The sequence below is a fragment of the Dermacentor andersoni genome, chromosome 3 (assembly GCF_023375885.2).
Source record: "Dermacentor andersoni chromosome 3, qqDerAnde1_hic_scaffold, whole genome shotgun sequence".
Taxonomy (NCBI): Eukaryota; Metazoa; Arthropoda; class Arachnida; order Ixodida; family Ixodidae; genus Dermacentor; species Dermacentor andersoni.
In genome coordinates, this window is record NC_092816.1 from 23,744,057 (window position 1) to 23,764,891 (window position 20,835).

General features: G+C 51.0%; 2 protein-coding genes across 2 annotated transcripts in view; one reads left to right on the forward strand and one right to left on the reverse strand.

The window, feature by feature from the left end:
• Positions 1-20,835, reverse strand: part of LOC126518892 (uncharacterized) — a 97,535-nt gene that overhangs the window by 69,351 nt on the left and 7,349 nt on the right. The gene's annotated exons all lie outside the window — the stretch shown is intronic.
• Positions 4,531-15,316, forward strand: LOC140216267 (glutamate receptor ionotropic, kainate glr-3-like). Its single transcript, XM_072286659.1, has 7 exons — positions 4,531-4,557; positions 5,118-5,221; positions 6,314-6,440; positions 7,332-7,559; positions 8,287-8,592; positions 9,681-9,977; positions 15,018-15,316. The coding sequence occupies exons 1-7, from the start codon at positions 4,531-4,533 to the stop codon at positions 15,297-15,299; spliced, it is 1,371 nt and encodes a 456-aa protein (XP_072142760.1). The 3' UTR covers positions 15,300-15,316.

The window sequence follows — 20,835 nt, forward strand, 5'->3', positions numbered from 1 at the left end:
ACCTACGGTGTTTTCCGCTAGCAAATCACTGCGTATCGTGCACAGTAAATACAGTATAATTGCTAGCGATAAATTTAGTGTATTTACTCAACTGCGCATTCATCTTAACTTACTGCGTGTACTACTTTTGTCAGGGTGAGCTGTGCTTTCTGTATCGTCTGTTCCTATTCGGTATGATACCACCATATTAAATATATGCTTTCTAATTGTTGTGCCTGTCTAAAAAGACGACTGTTGTGTGTTTTCTGCATTTAAGATCCCTCTACAGCGTTTATGATGACTCGGCTGCATTCTAGGTGGCACAAGCTCAAATACAGAAATGATTCCTGCATCAAGAAAGAATCTATTATGTATGTAGTATTGTGGTGTCGGCCACGACTGCGAATGCGATTATTCTGTTATCTACATAGAGAAGGCCCCTTAACCATCGGCCGCAGCCAATTATCGCGAACTGGCGACTTCGGAGCGATCGTAACGGCGAGCTGTCTTGCTTCGGGCTAAGTCGTTGCACCAACAAGCAGTACCAAAATTATCATGGTTTCCTCCTAATCTACCCTGTGCACTCGAGGTCGTCGCTATAGTAAACACGCCAGTAATCTGACGCCGGCGCCCACACGAGAGAGATACGACGGGGTCGCGCGTCCCCATGCTAACGACACGGCGGCTACGATGACGCAAAACGCACGCGCAGACGCATCGCGCTGCTCGGTCAAGCGTGTAGTATGTATACGGCGGGGCGCGCGCACACGGAACGCGTGCGTAACGCGAGGTATAGGGTTGATCGCAGCCAGACGAAAAACCATTGCCTGCTGTTTGAACCACCCAGCGAGACAGGTATACAGCACGTGTCCTAATACCGTACAGCGTTCCGGAAGCTATAGAGCTGCCGTCAGCCGATCGGAAGCTGAACATTAACGAGGGTATTGGCACCAAAGATGTGTACTGTTAACGTTTATAGTATAATAGCACAGGAGTGTGGTTGACGCCATACTGTCCGAGTCATCTGGTAGTAACTACCGATACTATATCGCGAAGGTACATTACGAGCTATTAAGAAAATCTGATGCCCGTTTTCCAGTCACGTCCACCTTGCTGTAAAATACGCCCCCCCCCCCCCCCCACTCCTCTCCTCAAATTTCTTTTCCCCCTCGGCGTAAACCACGTTAAGTTTAGTTCTAGATCACTATACTATACAACATCCTTGTTCATCTGGCGTGTGTAATTGATAAACTATACAAAGCACTCACTAAGTTCAGATGCCATATGTGCAGCGAATATATTTAGGCTTACGCGATGAACTATCAATGATTATCCACGTGATTTTACAGGTTGCATAGGGTCGGCATTTCCGTGCAGCTACGCTTTATAGAACTCCAGGCAGTCTAACAAGGCACGCAAGAACACAACCAGACTGCACGGATGGCAACTGGGTGAAACTGCGCAGAGCCAGAACAGTTGCACCGCAGCTTCGACAACACTGCACGGCTTTACACAGACGGCATAATAAGCACGCAGCCGGCCAGTCGGTCAGCCAACCAGGCAGCCCGCCCGTGTATGACTCATGCGGAAAAAAACGGCACAGGTCTGCAACAAACGGTAAAAAAGACGGCGCCATGTATTTACGCCGCGGTCGCACACCGGTGGGCACGTGGCGCCGCCGTGCGGCGTCCGGAAAGCCGCCACGAAGCGAGGCGCGCGCACAAGCCGACAACGGGAAGAGATATACCGGGGGGTGGTCGGCGGCGAGCGCTAGCTTCGCGCGAATGCAGCGAGACGCAACGGGGAGACAAAGATCACCGGGAAGCAAGCGGCACAACCGCGTGTGCATGCCTGCGAAACCGTCTCTGGGCGCAAACCGCCTTCTTCGACTAGATTCCGCTGACATATGCGAGAGCCTGTACGGCCCACCTATAAATAACCGCAAGCACATTATACTCGCAGAATATCCCCGCAAATCTATCAGATCAGTTCGTCCGATTGGATACCACCCACGACTGTATGCACTGTTCCTTCTCTCGAGGCTTGTGCCGTTTAATAGAAAACGGCATCACGTGCACGTTACTGTTCCTCTCATCACATGACTCCAAAAAAGTCGCAGCTTAGTCCGAAAGGCGAAGCATCGATTGCAATAAATTGGCAGGCAGCCAGGATACCTAGTAGACGTATCTGCCGTATAAACTTGGAAACCTTCGCTTACGAACTGAATTAACACGCGTGGTGTCAGCGCGCACAAGCTAACGCGAACACATCCCACTCGATGACCGCGGACACTCGGTGTCAAAACCCGGCAGCAGCAGCGAAGTGACCTTCGTGCTGTATCGCTTCAACGCAGAGCGCCGAGTATACACATCACGCACAAAGTTACGAGCCGCCCACGCAACTACACTGCCCCGAATACAGATCGCTCAAGATACAGCCGCCACCTGCGCAGTTGCAGCCGGAGTAGAACGCCCCTCCCTCCCTTCCTTCCTTCCTTCCTTCCTTCCTTCCTTCCCTCCCCCGGCGCCTCGCGCGTGACAGAAGACGGCGCGCTTCCTCCCCGCTTTCGTCCCTTTAGCGCGGGCGAGATTGAACCGCGATCGTCGGCTCCCCTCACACGCTTTCGATCGCCCATGCAGCGTAGAGCGCGCGGCAAAGGTTATCGCCGTTGGACTTTATACGGAACCTCAAGGCGACGGCGACAGCAGAAATGCGCTTCGAATGTCCGCAATTGTTATCGAAATAAAACGGACGACAGTGTCACTGACTCGCGTCACCACAAAGCGAATACGGCTCTAAACCATGTTACCCTCAACCTTCTTCCTTGCGTTCCTAGACGGGTCCGTCGCATTTGGCACATGTGCGTCTGAAAGCCTTTTACACCGCGAAGAAAAAGCGTGCTAAAGCTATGCAAATTTCACACATGAAATTGCCTTAATTCCGCGAACACCACGGCACAAGAGTTCATGATCTCGCAGAACTGTTCTCAGCTTCAAAAGCTCCGACTGTACCGCTTTCTTCTTGCGTCCTCGATGTGTGAAGCAGCGAAACCAGAGTCAAGCTAACTCTGGCTATGAATACCTGCAGTGTGGCGCTCTAATGCTGGTGGTTCACGCTTATCACATCTATGCGTACGAATTGATCCTGGCGTATTTCATATTACCGTTATTACCGTTATATGCAATGTGCAGTCACTATTCGAAATTAAAACAGTTTTTAATGGTCAAAACAAGTGCTCTTACGATATTCCCACAAAATAATTATGAACTAAAGCCATGTACACAGGAGGATGCCGCATAGCAGGAGTATAAGCGGTCACCGACTAGTGCGCTTCAAAAACTGCACCATAGCACGCGATTAGGTTTTCGCGCCAGCGACCAATGTGCGGCGCCACAGTAATGGTCTGGAATTCAAACTGCTTATTGGTCAAGTTTACATGTTCCATTGTTCTTTTGTGCGTGCAATGTGTCGCCCGTCGTCCCTCCCTCCCGCTGCCTCATGGTACAGGGGACGGGAACATCGCGAAGCGTTTTCACGCTTTTACTCCTGCTTCTGTCAATATGTATGCGCTGATGGAAATAGTTATACTATTTTTATTATTAGAGCACCGAGGTCAGGCCCCCTATAGGTGCTCGAAATCCACGAGGGACAAGTAACTTACAGCTTGACTGCAAGAAGTACCACGCATAAAATGTCTGCGCACGCGCGCTGCAGTGCGTTCCTGACACGCGGACCTCTTACCGTACCGAGAGGAAAGACACCAATCATCGCGAGAACTAGAACGCGTAGCTTGACCTGCGAAGACTGGCGGTCGTTGCGAGACGCGGAGCAAACAGAAGACTCCCGCGGTTTCGAAGACTGCCTACCCTGTGAGGGGTCTAAATACTATACGGCGGGCAGCGACGAGCTCGGTGTTCTCTTGCGCACAGGGAGCAAAAAAATACAAGAACGATCACAGGCGAACAAGCAGGCCAAGTCGAACACGCAGCGCGGAATGCTAAGTATATACGTCTCCGGCTCACCTAATAACAAGAATGGGAGACACAAAACACACAGCCCGCCACAAAGAGGGCCATGCAGGCTCGCTCCAAACGACATCCTTTATACTCCACGTTGTGTTCGCCGACCGCCCATATGTGATCGTGCAGCCGCCGACATCGAAGCCTGAGTCAAACAGCAGAACGCAATAAAAAGAGGAAACCGTGCTTGCTCGCTGCGAGATTTTAAAAAAAAGTAAGAAACAAAAGAAACGTAAGACAACTCTGAAGACTTTAGAAACGCCTACACTGAACACGCGAAGGCAACCAACAACGCTCACGCATGCTCGGTCCATGCACGGGAGTTCGTGGAAGCACGAAACAGTGCGTCGACTGAGCGAAACAGCAACAAGAACACAGAGGCTTGATGTCGAACGAAACGTTTTGTGCGTACAGTATTCAGCAGTGTATCGGCACCAGCGGTTGCGAAGGGCCGGTCTCGCCAGCGTCACAAACTGTCGAGCGACCGCCGGAACACGACGACGCCTGCAGGATGTCTTCCTCGCACAGGAACATGACGCTCAGGCTGAGCAACGTCGGCGTGAGTACGGCGCGATTTTGCGAGCAACGCATTTGGGCTGAACTGACAGTGTGCCCGTTGCTTAGCATCCATTCAAGCTAGACGGAATGACACAGGTATATATTGCGGGGAGTTGGAAGAGAAAGGTATAGGAAGAACGGAGAGGCCATTGACCGCATCGTGACTAACCTTGAGGCGGGCACCTGAACAGCAGCGTGCCGGGAGGGACGAGAGAGATAACAGAAGCAGGAGAAGAGGAAATAATGAAAGATTGAAGGTGAAAGCGTAGAAATATATGCCAATATATGCAGTGGGAATACTATGGTTGGCGTGGCGTCGGAATGCAGGCAAGGAATAAAAGCGCCTCGAGAGAAAGAAAAAAACAGGTATGTCTCGTAAACTGCCGCTATTCATTCGACACGGGGCGCCGCGGTGAAGAAATATGTAGCAAAAAGTGGGGGAAGGGCTATTGTTTTCGAACATTCATGCTTGATTTGACAACGCAAGTGCTTGACAGTTCTAGCCATCGACATCGGGCGAAAAACATATTGCAACACGCCCCATTCCTGCATGTTGCGCAGTGGTACCCCTACGTGTTCATGGACGACAAAGCGGGAGGCAGCTCCCAGATCAAGGGCATCACCGGCTCGATGATCGCCTACATCATGGAGTCCATGGGCATCAAGTGAGCCGCACGTGCGCGCCCGCCCGCGCTCTCTCTCACACACACACGCACCGGCATGGCAGAGGTAGCGAAGCCAGCGCAAACTCGACACAGACACCGCATTAGCGCAGGGAAAGAGGCATGCGGCGTGCAGCATTCCCGCCCGCCCTACGCAGCAGCAGCGGCGGCGTAGTTCGCCGTGACGCAACGAGACTCCCGCAACGCGTGCCGTTATTCGCAGTGTGCGCACAGCTTATGCTGTACAACGACGGCGACCGCAACGCGTGGCGTCGCAGAGAGCCGCGCACGCGTTCTCGAGTTCATTCCCCGCGAGCGCGAGGCTGCATGCGACGGTCCCGGCCACAGACAGCGGCCGCGACAGTGATCACGGCGCGATTCGCTCGCTCCTCGCTTGCAGTCCCGTAACGGAGCGTTTCGGTGACCGGAGAACAAAGCGACCCTATTGTTGAGACAGAAACCGACTCTGATTAGAAGTTTCATCAGTGTATTTCGGTGTTGTTGAAATAAATTCCACGACGTTTTGCCTTTCTGATCTTACCCGATTATACGAAGCAGGCTGGACGAAGCTCTGAATTCACACTAACTGCAAATATGCGACTTAAAAAAATGAACACCCGCTCGCGTACTTACATATGCAGTGTTACGGGATCATACTTCCGAATTCCGTTCCTCTTGCAGTGGCTTTTTAAGTTTGAGATGTTTGATTCCTGTGCGATATGAAGCTCGAATTTACTTCAAAGAATTACTCTGCTATAAAGCAGCGATCAAAAGTGTGCTAACGTGCGAGTATACAAATGGAACAAACTCCTAGTATTACAGCCACCGTTCAATCTCGCAGCGCAGCTTCTATAACCGCGACACAACAGACAGCGGCGACACCACCCAAGCTCTTGGCTTACCGTAAGTGAAATATATATATAAGATCCGGTGACATGAGCGCCATTTTTTACACATACCTAGTACTCAGCTTCGACAACAGCAATAAAAGAGCAGGGAACTAAGTGGGACAGAGATGAAAGTAAATCGGTGTCATTACAGGCAACAACATTTGATAATGACGTGTCGTCGGCATATCGAACGACGATGACGAAGGTGTCATCAACCAAGCCATTTCGACTTTGCGCGCAGGTATCAACTGGTCCAGCCCCCGGACAATGAATGGGGTGAGCTGAAACCGGACGGCTCCTGGACGGGCATGATGGGTCAACTACAGAGAGGAGTAAGCGCCTCGAACTTAATTCAAGCACGTCACGCCCGTTCTGCAATACGGGATGTTATGGACATCGAATTATTCCATATTGTCAAATTCTACAAAGGCGCCATTTTGCGTTAATTAGGAGCCGCACAGCAGCCCTCTCTGGTCCAATAAGAGCTGGCAAGATGGCGAATTCGACAATATGCTGGAATTTAGCAACCTCCAGGACTGCAACCCGTACAGATGCTAGTCAGCATAGTTTCGTACCCCCCCCCCAAAAAAAAAAAAAAAAAAAGAAGCTCTGGCGTTAGTTCTAAGAGACGTGCAGCAAGCATGGCAGTTTCGCTAGCAAGGGTAGGGTGGCAAGGACTGGCATGGGAATGATGCTTGGGTTTGTCCTTATGGCTTCGAACAACTTTGTGACTGCATATTGACTATTTGCAACATACTGCGTCACAAATAGTATTCGCAAAGATTAGGCATGTGCACGGAGATCTACTGCCTTGCTGCGTTCGGAAAACTTCAACGTGCTCTTCAACGTGCGAATACGGAGTATCACTAACGAGTACTTAAACACAGGGACTGTAGTATAACAGTACTTTTCATTGCACTGAATCGCACTCAATCACTGGGTCACCTTCGTTATCGCCAGTAACGTCCAATCGCTGCAACGGGTGACCCGACATGAATACACTCGAAGAAAAGAATACTTCCGTAGTACAACTGGATAGCTTTTGCATTCAGACACCATCAGATATCTGATTACAAAGCCGGGAGCCGAACTTCCACAACTTCGTTCCCTGTGGCAGAAAGCCACGACCACAGGACCATTGTGAGAGGCGGGTCGGTTTGCCTTGCGGGAAGTTTCGCCACAGTGAGACGAACCCGGTCAGCAGCATTAGCACCGACGCGCAGGAGGCGGACCTGGCACTGGGACCGTTCGTGCTGACCGAGAAGGAGGCGACCGTGGCCAACCCGTCCCCGGCCTACACCGACGAGGACATGGTCATACTCAGCGGCGTCGAGAAGGAGCACAAGTCGAACGTGTACGGATACGTCCGCGCCTTCGACCTTCAGGTGTGGATGGTGCTGCTCTGTTTCCTCGTGGTGGCCGCCAGCGTCGCCGCTGCGGCCGAGATACTGGTACGTACGACGCGGCCTCCGCAATCTCCGTCGCGCGACGAATTTCTGCGGCTGTGGATACAGACCGCTCCTTGCTAGGACACCATTTTCGCAAGCAGACGACAGGCCGATGACAGGTTCACCGTGCTCAGGTGAAAAAGAGGGCATGGATTTCTTAGACGTATTCCCTTTCCAGTCTGCAGGGCCCAGCACTTGACGGAAAATGCTTCTGGGTCATGTGGTCGGGATTTTTGTAGCTCTTTCCTGATAATGCGAAGACGTAGACGCTAAGCACAGTGCTCAAACTAAAGCTCTGAAGCACTGAAAACGCTAAAATATCCACAGATTTAGCAGAGAAACCAAACTATGCTTTAGTAGATTTAGTTGGCCTGTAGAAGCATGCCTCCAGAGAGTTCATGCTAAGAGTTAAAAAGGCGATGTACATGTAACGGTATATGAACGATTACAAACACGCTCGTAGTGTCCGGGGCGGTCCTTTAAAAGGCTTGTTCCCTCTTCTGTCTTGAAGTAACTAAGCGCGGAAACACGGAATATTGCTCCGTCGAACGAACCACCACAAGGACAGTAGAACAGCTTCAAATGCACAATTACCTACATTTCCTACTCGACACACGGCCCCTACCATAACTACAGGGCACAGAGCCTGACCTTGAAAGAGCAGTAAGCATTACACAACGAAATGCGGAGTGTACGATGCGACACTTACTTCGTGGGACGATGCGCGCAGATTCCGGACATGCGGCTGACCGTCCGCCAGCAGCGACAGCGGCTGGCGCGCATCTTCTGGGTGTACATCGCCTCCATGTTCCTGGAGAGCTCGACGTTCAACTTCGCGAGCCACTCGCAGCGGTTCCTCTTCGGCAGCTGGTTCCTGATGCTAGTCATCCTCATGAACACCTTCGTCGGCTACATGGAGTCTGCGCTCATGCTGAAGGAGGAGACCGACCGCCTGGACACCATCGAGCAGCTGGCCCTCAGCCCAAAGGTCCGGCCCATGGTCTTCGAAGCCGCCGGATTTCTCAAGATCATCGAGGTAACACAACGGCACTTCCGCCGGTCGCTGGCACCCTAATAGTTTCTTGCCGAGACCATTATAGAGGGAAATGTGGCACTGCATTCACTACAGCCGCCCGAGGGGCATAGCAATGACTTGTACAATTTGGCGTGCTCTTGAGAATGCATAGGGTGACTTCTGTTGCTTCTACGGTTCACATGTTGCCCACTTTATGCACAATGTGTCTTTAGAACAATTGGGTAGCTTACGCTCGAAGCTCATTCCATCATGGAATTTCAGTACAGGATATCAACACTAAACATTTCATGTCACTAATCTAAATCACAATCTGGATAGCGCAGTTCCATAGGTGCTTGCTTTTCAAGCTTTAAACTTTGTGAGGCATGTTTGCAGGCACAAAATGAGTACGATGATGGAATTTACAAACTAAATCAGCCTCATAATTGTCATCCCCGTCCCCCCTTCCCACACAGATACCTGTTAACTTTTAAGTCTAGCCTTCAGGGCAAGCTTGGGCAAAATTATTACAACCAGCGATTCCAGTTCTGGATATCAAGCACTGCAATGGCGGTACGGGCAGAAGTTAGCGTCAGATTTCGCCCTGGCATGTGCAGAAAGTGGCAAGTACATCCCGGCATGGAAATATGGGGACCACCGGATCCGAAAACTTAAACAAGGAAGCGTCGAAAAACTACGTGCCCATGCAAATTCATCTTACACTTCGCTATGAGAAAACTTAAGTGCACTTGTCACTTTCAGAGTGCTACTAACAATTTGCTAAGAAATGATTTTTCGCCACAGCTATATGGTTCGTATGTACACTGCCTTGCTCATGAGTGCGCGCCATCCGTGTACATACGGCCATGACGCTGCACACATTCCTTGCACGTATTGCATTCATGTTATCACAAGCACTTTCTCAATCACCAGCATCGCCTTTCTGGACCGCATATTTGCGATGCTTGCAATGCGCAGCCAAACAGCTGGGTACAGTGAGCCATATATGTTCTCGCAGTCACTTCTTTCCAGTGTGACACGCAGCGCAAAGTAACCGTCAACGTGCGCTTGACATGCAATCGTAACGCGCTCACGCAATGCACGCGCAGGAAGCGGAGGGCTACGCGTTCGAGAAGGTGCTGGCCACCATGAAGGAGTTCAGCGAGGGCCAGCAAGCCGAGGAAGAGGTGCGCGGAGAGGAGCTGTTCACGCCCCCGTACCTGCTCATGGTGCTCAAGAAGGAGGCGGCCATCCTCATGGAGAGAATATCGCTGCTCGCGAGGGTGTCGCAGCACTGCTACGACATCGAGCTCAAGGGCGAGGGGCTCTTTCACCTGGGCCGACAGCGGATACTGCAAATCAAGATGGTCTTCTACGTCCGGAAGGATTTGGACCGGAAGCTGCAGGTATATATGCGGGCATGGTACAGCACGCTAATTAATTGTGCGCATACGGGAGGGCATCGGGACTGCCATCCTTGAGATTCGCAAGTCACGCGTTAAAAGGGACGTTAGCACACCCGGCAACTATAGTGAACGCTAAAATTCGTAAAAAGTGCTGCGGCCACGATAGGAGAGAGGGAGGGGGAGGGGTTGTATAGTAAGCATTTTCTAAATGTTTGTTGGGAGCAAGTACCTTTCGTGAGATACATACGCACTTTATGTAGCTGGAAGCTCGGAACATTAAAGACTGCAAAGAAGCGCACTGCATTTTCATAACTTTTTTTTTTTTTCAGAAATATTGATGTTAATTTTGCCACACTCGGGAACATGTCTGAATAAACTTGGTGGGAACATTACCTTCGAGATCGGGCAGCACGTGCCACCCTGTATCCGAGGCCATAAGGGCGGCACAGGTATTATCACAATTTGTTTCTTTGTGCGCACGTATCACTTCTTGCAGTCTGCATCTCTCCACTGTTCTACACCGCTAAACCTTTTTCATGAGCAGAAGCTATTTCTAGTAAAACTTGGGGAAACATTTGTAAAATCGTAGAATGAAATCAAATTCGTACACGTCAGGAAAAATTCGGGAGTTGGCAGGTATGAATTAGTGTAGGCAACACATGACAACTACTAAATTGATTCTTATACCGAAAGCCGGAGAGTGGGATGTCGAAACGACGTAAGAGCGCATGCAGGCACAATTTTCGTCTTAAAAGCGCACTGAAATTGCAGCACGCTTATTTCAGCATTCAGCACAGAGCGCAACGCAGCAGCGGACGCAACCTGAATTGGAACGCACGGCTTCGTGTTCCGTACAGCAGAACTGCCATGCGGTGATCAAGACTGCCTAAACAGCGCCCAAACCATTTGGCAAGGCGATAGGATTGGCAGTTCAAGTTCTGAAAGCTTAATAAACGCAGCACAATCACCACCAGACACGACCGTTGACCAAAATTCCAGGAGACAATTCCGAGAGTTTTTCTCTGCCCATGACATAGCTCTGCAACGAAATCAATGGCAGCTATAGATGCCACTCATCCAGATGCGATCTCGCTATAGCATACGAATTAATAGGCAACGAAGGCAGAGGAAAGCATAAAGGAAATTCTTATGTCGATAAGAATTAACTCGGTCGCGTGGTCGGGATTCGGAAATACAGTAATCAGAAATATAGAAAGGAAAAGAAACACGTTAATGAAAAGAGGACTTAAGTGCCACAGGTGGGAAGTTATCTTTTCGTAGACAGTCACTCCCCTCTAGTGCATCTATATTTTAATCTAACATCATTATCTTCCCCTATGCTTTATCTGCCTTCATATCCTGTTGTCCGTAGTACTGCGGGTAAAAAAAAGAAATGGGGGAATCTAGATTCCGGGATCCCCTCTCACTGAGACGAGGGAGTGCGCGGCCGTGAATCGCACGAGAGATGGCCATCTCGACGGACCGTGCGCCGGAGCGACGCGAAAGGAAACCTCGAGGACGCGTCTAACTACAGAGCTGCACGGTCGCTATGTGCCGGGACAGAGTGCGATAAAGGGGCGAGGGGGTCCGTCACGAAGAAGAGAAACGGCGCTGGCGCGGAACAGCCATGGCTGCAGACACTCGCGCTTATAGGCAACAATCATAATCCACCCAGATTCTAGCTTATGGGCGCGCGCGCGGCTGGGAAAGCGCCGCGGGAGGCGCTAATTACGAAAGCGCGCGGCATACAATGCGCGTCATATTTTGCATAAGTATGGCCCGCTCTCTCTCAGAGGGAGAGAGAAAGCGAGGCGAAAGCCTCCCGGCGCAATTTCCATTGTCTTACGGAACACGGACTGCAGTGTTCTCTTGCTTTGGCGCCATTATCAGGGGAAGGGCGTCCACGCTGCCTTGTGCGAGTCTGCCTCGGAACACAGCATGCGCATCGCATACAACCCGATTCCCAGAGACGGCAATCAGCGACAACCATTGGGAATATATGCCAGGCAATCCACAACGCGATTCTCACGAGGCAGATGTTGCAACGCTGCCACAGAAAAAAAAGAAAAGAAAGAAAGAAGGAAAGACCTGGATCGTTAAATCCGTGCGAAGATGGCATTAGCTGGCGCCAAAAGCCACTGCAATCAGAAAAAATGACAAGATGCTTAGCAGTATGGCGCGCAACTCCTGACGCCGCAAGCAAGCTTAACGACCGATATTCGTCGCCGCAACAAAGCGCGCCACAATTAGTGTTCACTGAAGCGCTCACACGATCCTCCAAATTTGCGGCAATCTACCTAGTGTGAAACAATCTACGTCGTTTTAGGTTCACATGCTACACAGACCTGTTCCCGTAGAGGCGCCGAAGTGGAGGGGTCATGCTCGGAATAATATCAACCACACGGGTTTGTTGTAACGCGCCTCAACCCAAGGTCGCAGGTTTGATTGGATCCCTTCCTTAAAGGGCTCCTCGCCAGGTCTGGCCATTTTAAGCTGACAAGCGCAGTGCATACAATGTGCGCTGACGATCCTGTCTGCTGAGTATTATATCCCTATACACCGCCGAAAGAGCTTAGATTTAAAACCAAACGCCGTTCGGCCCCTTTTCCTTGCCGGCGCCGCACTCCCAGCCAGACAGTCGACGTATCCGTCCAAGTGCGTTACATGGCAGTGCTGTGACGTCACTCAGTGACACGTGACTAAAAATTATTTGAGGCAACATCAGTTATTAGTTCAATATGCTGCTTCCGTAGACCAATTAAAGTTTAGAGAAATAACAGAACATTCAAACCGAATGTCTCGGTGTTTTGCTCCGTACCGTAGCGAGAGGTGTACTCCCGTTTTGTCTGCTTGTTCGCACGCTTGCGCGCAGAGCACAAAACTATTTTTCTACCGTGTTACGGCGCTGTGATCACGCTCTTTCATCCTCTCGCGTCTGCCTCGGTGCTCGTAACTGTGGCACGGACTTATACAGCTAATGTTCTCGTGCTGAGCGCGCAAAATCTTCCGCTGTGCGAAACAAGAGAAACGCAACAGCTCGCGCGCGAGACGGTCACTGCGGAAGTGCGCCACTCAGCAAAAAAAGCTGCGAGAGGGAAAAAGCGAGGCGCATAACGTATTCGTCAACCATCCTCCGGCGCCGCTATGGGAGAACGTTGGGAAGAAATTTCGCTTGCGGAGGCTAGATAGGGCAAGTGGAGAGAGTATGTCGACGGTGACGCTCGCCTCCTGATATCACGGGTTCGCGGCACTACAAATATTTTTCTCTGGTACTAATGAATTTGAAATTTATATATATATAATGTGTAGGTACGCATGTGTGCGTGTCGGTATGTGTGCTTGTGTGTATGTGGATGTATACGTGCGCGTGTACACGCCTTATGATTTAGCGCCTTAGCCACTGAGCCACCATGGTGGGCATGAGGGCCGCCGTCCAAAGGAAGCCTAAATCGTCATTCCACGGTACGCCGGATCGTGTCAACACCGCGCGGGATCGTGTCCAGGGACGTTTAACGCGCTGAAAGTACATAGGTCTCCGAGGCTCTCGCTGCTTTGGGCACCACTTGTGCCAATCTATGGCCCGCAAGCTTTCATATACGCGACCCGCGACGAAGCTGCAGCTAATATGACGAGCCGTTCCAATCTCGCTCAATCTTCCGCCGCTGTCAAACTTTAGCCGGGTCGCAACGTGTGGGGCAGACTCGACAACAACGCGATGGGACTTGTGTAAGCAGATCGTGCCGCTGTGGGCAGTTGCTTCCAGGTCTCACAACATCTCGCAACAAGAGACTCCGTTCACGCATTGATCGGCGTTGATTTTCCTGCTGCTCTTCTACATCTGGATGGCCGTTTCGATCGCTTCAGGCCTCCTGCGTTACGGACACAAAAGAGAACAGATACTCTGAGAGAAGTGAGCGCCTATATATCACATAGCACCTATGTCACGAGTGCAAATTCCGGGCTGCACCGCCGCGCGAGATCTGTCAGAGGTTCAATTTCACTATTTCCACGTCACGGGTGCCCCGGCAAGACAAGCAGCAGCTGTTTCGAGCGCGGCGATACATAAATATGACAGCGCACGCCAGCCTTCATACAGAGCGTCGGCGCACGGCTGCTCCCGCCCGCCTCGATTGAGACTATACGCGTACGATGCTCGGACATGTAAAGGCGGGTGCATTCCTACACTTCCTTTTACGCATACTGTGTCTTCAAAACTGCGCATATACAAACTGCGGGCTGTCTTTCACTAACTGAGCTCAACGCTCTTTTTTACTTTCTTTTGACAGAGTAGCTGCAGAAACAAAAAATGGAAGTTGCGCACCCGCTGCATGGACGAAAGTGCTTATATATAGCATCTGCTGACAGAATAGAGATGCTTCACCGCAGTCAAATCGAAAAAAAAAAAAACAATTCAACCTTGTACCGGTCCGTTTACTTTCCGTTTACTTTGATTTATTCATAATTGTTATGCATGCTCTAAAGCACTACGTTACAGGAGTGGATTGCCTACACAAGACAAGTGCACTGGTGGCAAAGCATTACTGAACTTTGCACAGCAATCAATGCGCTAAGTAGACATGCATGAGAATACATCCTTCAAGAACTTAAGGGGAAACAAAAATTACAAGAGAAACTAAGCCAAACTCTACGCGAGAACACAGACAGCGTCAGGAAACACGATAGGCCTTCTAGCTTGTAAATATGTGCTTCTCTGCTCTGACAACAGAGTCCGGTAGCGAATTTCGGTTCCTAATGGCCCATACGAATAAAAAAGGGACCTTATTTGAAGCCGTTATTACACGTTGTAGGGCCAAATTAAAGTGTTACCTTTGGGGTTAGTCACTGCCTCCTTACGTGGTTCGTTCACTTGAATGCCACGAGCCGGGAGACACTGTAAGGGTCAGATTATGGCTTCCCTCTTTAAGCATTTTCATCGCAAACTATTCGGATAGCCTTACCAGCGAGAGCTAGCTTTAAGACCGACACTCGCATCAGCGTTTGCCAAAAAAGATTTGACAGCGGCCTTCCACTGCCATGCAGGATGAAATCTTCCGTCGAGTCCGCTGGATAATGGACACCGGCCTGAACCTGTACTGGCACGAGGACCTCGTTCCGGATCCTGGACCGTGCTGGACACGCTTTCATCCGGACCACTTGCACGACTACCAGCCGCTAACCTTCAAGGACTTCGCGGCCATTTTCTACATGATGCTCGTGTCCCAGGGCTGCGCATGGCTGGGATTCTTCGTGGAGCTGGTGTTGTACTACTGCTGCTGCCTGAAGACTCGCACCGAGATGGGACACGACACGTTCATCAACTAGGCCCGCCTCACCGCCCCCCCCCCTTTTTTTAAAATTTTTGTCCCCTTGAATTGTCACATGTCGGTAGGGCACAAACTTCAGAAAGGGCGCGTTCCAAATGGACCACGTTCCCGTTACATTTAGTCGTCAATTCGTCCAACCTCTTAGCGAGCGAGCTCTGCGTAGTGTCTCAAGCAAAAGTTAGTCAAGCCGGCAACGGCCTCATGCAAGTAATATCCTACAGAACGACCAGGACTACACGCTAAACAAAGCGAAGTCAGCGCTCGCTCCGTCTCGTCTCCGGCTTGCTTTTGCGCTGTTCACGTTTAGTATAGATAAATAACTAGCCCATGTCAGCCACCTTGCACGCTAAAGACAAGGTCCTGGTAGCCCCGAAGAATCTAGAATTGGCTGCCACCGCTAATGAATGCTGTTATTATCTTAAGCGCGCACAGACTGAAATAGCAAACCACATTATGCATTTTTTTAAAGGCCTCTAGTGGACCAATGAGCTAATGCAATGGAATCCTAAACATCGTTCTGGGAGCCTCAAAATGTAGCTCAGCTGAGAGTTTAGTGGACTTGCAATAGGGCGTTTGAGTGTGCCGGCCACTACAGCCGTGCGGCAACTGATACGCTGCAATATTTTATCGCGAAAGATAACCGACTCCGAAAGATACAAAAGCAGCGTGCAGACGAAACACAAGGTACAAAGATTGCTGGGGCAATCAGGCCGAGCACTTCACGCAAACGAGAGACTTGAGACGACAGGCTTGGCATTAAACTCGAGGACAGGCTAAAGACCAGTTATCTTTTCGTGGACATTCTTCCCCGACGGCACGACTCCTCGAGCGTGGCGTTTGTCAGATGGCGAAAATAAATGACAGCTTTCGGACGGGACTGCAATCTTCGTATCGCAAGGACCACCGGGGCGCTTCGAGACCGCCTCGTCCCTTCCGGCTTCCTCCGCCAAACTATCTACTACTATCGCTAAACTAACCAATCCCGGCCGGCTAAAGCCTCCCGTCTCAGCCCGACGGCTATATGGTCCGCCGGACAACAGAGACAATTCACGCAACCACATGCAACACCCCGCCTCCGGGAGAGGCAACAAAACAAGCAAACAGGCAGATGGAAAGGGGGCGTGGCAGCTGGTCGCGCCGACGTCGGCGTCGCCGTCCACACCGCCGCAAAACGCATTCCTGGCGGCAAAGCACCGCCACTGCAAAGAAAGCAAGAGGCGAGAGGGAGAGAGGCAAAGTGAGACAATGTCACGCCTCCGTCTCTCCTCCTCGTCTTCCAACCTCGGGATGGGGGGGGGGGGGGGGGGGCACGGATCGCTATGGCCCCCGCGATGCTGAGCAGCGCGGGCAGGCGAGAGACGTTCTCGCACGGTCCCGAAATCGCACGCGAGGAGGGCCGAAAAGCGCGCGACGACGGACGAGCTGCCGCACAATGGAAGACGACGTCGGCTGCTCGTCAGCGGCGAGGGGGCAACGCTCTGCGGAGCGCCAACGCCAGTGATGCAGCAGCAGCAGCGCGGTCCGGCCCAGTCCGGCCAGACAGGCAGGCAGCGCGCGGGCAAGGCGGCGGGCAGACAATGACCCGCGGCGCGCTCACGGTGGACAACGACCGCGGCCCGCAGGACGGCGAGGAGGACGGACACGCGCCACGCTGGCACGGGCGGACGGACGGTGCGGCTCGTCCGCAACCAGTGTGGCAGGGTCCCCGGGGGCAGAAAAAGGAATAGGAAGCGCCGGTGTCACGAGCCGTCCACGGTCCGGACGGCCACCGACCGACTGCTACGTCGGAAGCGGCACTGTCTCCGGAAGCACGAAGATACTCTTAAAGGAGTACGGACACGACACTTTGGCCGCGACCTTTTGTAGCGTTAAGCGGAGGTTCGAATCCTATAAACCCTATAAATACCGGCAAGCCTCTACTGTAATACTTGTTTCCACGAGACAGTTTCGGTGACCAGGAGGTGCGTCATGATGCCATGGCACATTGGCTCGCTCCGCTTGTGCGATCGCCGATGTAAACACACTCAAACGCAGCCAGAAGAAACCGTGCAGCGTTCCTTTTTAGGACCAGCGCCATCATGCCTAGTCTCATTACTACACCACGTCAGTAAATTTTGCTCTGTCATGACCATGTCGAGTTCAGGTCCGGTGTTTCGAGAACTTACCAAATTAAAATGTTCCCACTTACAGCTCTAAGCGTCCTGACGCACGAGAAGCCTGTGGTAGGTTTTTGCTTGAAAGAATCCTGTAGTATAGCGCCTGCAACCACGAAAATACGTGAGAAGGTGCAGTATACATAGGGATTTAAGGTGGGCTTCTCGTTCCTATGGCGAAGTATACTGTCGGGTCACGGCAAGCGCTGCACGCAAATATGCACACTCCGCGCGTGAGTCTGCTGCTCGACACGATTCATGGCCAGCTGTGCCAGTTTTATGCACACCTTGCCCTGACAAATGGGTGGTTCTGATCACAACGAAATATGCATTTTAAGGAATGCTAGTTGGATGTCTGCCGTTACTGTGTTGTGGCACTGACCTCAAGGGTATGCTCAGGGTCCGGTTGGGGAAGCAGGCTCCCACATGCAGGTACCAAGTCCTGGCAGAACTACAGGGTGCGGAAAGCTGGCGAAATGCGACGTCTCGTATACCTTTCTCGCGGTGCTCCTGGACATCAGAGATAGTTTAGATACCTGTTGAGATATACCAAAACGTCAGAGATCACCGTAACGGCTACCACCCGCCGAAGGACGATTGAGGGGTTCAGTGATTGAGGGGTTCGGAACATTATACTCCGTTTCATATATTACATATACGAAAGCTAAGTGACTGCGTGAACCCGCGACCAAAGTATAGCACATCAAGTGTGAAAAAAAAATGATATCGGGAAGCGTGATCATATTTCGATGTAACATTACGTCTCGTACTCTTATGTGACAAGATATGGCGCAATTATTGGAAGGTGCCACAGATAACCGCCGAATGGTGCCTAATGACAACCAAACAAGCCGGCTGAAGTTTTTACGACCAGCGCGCGCCGCTAGCGCTCGCTGCAACAGCATAGCAGTTAGCACACTGCAGGCACAAAGTCCACGCGTTTGGTCGGCGACTGGCGTCTCTAGGCGCAAGGAACCGCGCTTCGCCTGCAGCAGAATCATTCGGCGCAGTCACCGCTTGCGTCTGACTGTCATTGTGGGTCCCAACAAATGTTTCTTTATATTCGAACAGAAACAAATATTCGACAATCCAGTAGCAAGGGCTATTCCATTCGCATTCGAAGTCTCGAATATTTGCGCACCGCTAGTGCGCAACACTACGGATACATCGAACGCAAGTAAGTTGTTCCTTTTCAGATTTCTTCGAAGGGGTACGCGCGCGTTTGGCAGTGCCGGGCGACTGGCCGAAACCGGCCGCTTGCTCTGCGAGTGACGGGCCGAGACGAGAGAGACCTGCTTCGTCCTTCGTCGATTTGTGAGCGCTGCACTAAAATGCATCACAAAAGACGAGAGCTCGCGCAGTCACGGCCTAGTTGCAAGCGATTGGGGTGGGGCCTATCTGCAAGGAACGAGAGCGGATAAAGGAGAGGGGCCATGTGGCAGGCCTTGGCGGGCGTCTGTTGTCGCCGCCGCGCGTGACAAAGTGTTTGCATTCTCTCCCTCTCTCTCTGGGGAGAGACAGAGCCGGAAACGCATGCCGCTCCGTTCAGCAACGGCCGAAGAACTATACACCTTCCAAGAAAAGCTGGTAGATTTCGTCGTCCCTTAGGAGATAATTTTCGGGCAGATGATTTTCACCTTCAGGTTCACCCAAAGCACGTTGGTTTACTTTTCTTCCGCCTCTTCTTTTTTGTGTGGGGACGAAGACGGAGTTATTAACAGCGGTCGAACAAGACATGTATATGGAGCTAAAGTCTCGACAAGGGCCCCTCTCTTCTTCAGTGCAAGTCAGTGCAAGTTACACCAGGCGATGTTTTCTTTTGAAATTAGCAAGTAATGATGCGATTTTACGTTCCAAAGGTATACTTGTGTATTCGAATGAACCTTTTGCTTAACGCTGTAATACCCACATTTCAACAAGAGAAATGAGAAAGCTTGTCCACCTTTATATTTGGCCACGGAGAGGCGATTTGTAGAGAAAAAAAAAGAAGGGTTATGTAAGTTAACAATTTGTACAGTAATTAGTGTATAGCTGTATTATCCACAAGTAAGAAGTTTCTCCAGCTTATCAAAAACGATAGTAGGCTAGGCGTTAGGTGGCCAAGCTGAAATCAGAATTTTGGCGACGGTTATCGAACAATGTAAAAAGGAAACTACTGCTATTTTGACAGAAAAACACTTGAAGCGCTGACCCAGTGTGCTTATCTATGCGCGCAACGCAGCGTCGGATAAAGCCCGCTGCGAGCAAGAAATAAAGAATGGGGGAGAGGGAGGAGAGAACTGATAAACTGCAGCACTGCTCTACTGCCCAGTAAAATTTGATGCCGCAGTGAACTCGTAACGGGCACGACAGCACGTTTTCCCAGAATCGTTTGTAAGCAGGCCGCGTGACGCAACAGAATATACGAGATTACAAAACCATTCCCAGAAGCTCCTCCTATTGGGAGCCCAGCAATCATGTCCGGGCGAGGCTGACAATGATGGAAAACCGGCCACGTCCAAGATCTACAATGCACCTAAAGATACATAAATACAATTTAATTGACATTATTTATCGTCACAAAGCTAAACAAGGTCTACGACAGATACCAAAGTTACTGTGCCACAACAGAGAGCAAATAATTGCACAAAAATAAGTTGACAAACCAATTTCAATGCTAGTGAAAGAACAAAAATGACTAATCGTTCAGTACCAAAAACTATCACGGTTGTTAAGCAAGCGATGACAAAACGTTCAACCCGGACACGTTAGTAAGCTGAAACGGACGGCGAAACGAACGACTGAAATGTGCAGCTCGACTAGACGAAGACCGGAACACGACACTGTCATCGTTTTGTCGCGATCTACACATTTCAATCGTGAATCTGGACCGACTAGGCGCCGACATGCTTAGGCAACCATAATTCAATAAGACGCGAGCAGGCCACAGGAGATGCGGGCATTTAACGAATCGAAACAGCCTGGACAATGTTCCGAATCTGACTTACAGAAACGGACCCGGTCGAGGAAAGAAGGCACAATTATTCCATGCACCACTGAAAAATACTGTAATCTGGGCGCTGGCAAAGAAAAAAAAAAGTGACTGAAAAAGACTGAATGGCGATGGGGGAAAATGAAAAGGGGGGGGGGGGGAGGGCACAGAAAACGAAGTTGCGTACAGACAACGAGTCCGAAGTGGCGTCGCGCGAAGGCGATTTTTAAGCTTACCGGGGCCGGCCCCTACAGAGCTAGTGTTTCAACGCCCGCTCCCCCCCGGCAACACATGCCGCAGCTAAAGCAACGGCAGCAGCAAGGCGGTCGACGTCGCGCTCGACGGAGTCGGCATGAGTCACTCGCATGCGAGCGAGAAGCAAATGAAAGGGGGTCGAGAGAAACGAGGGG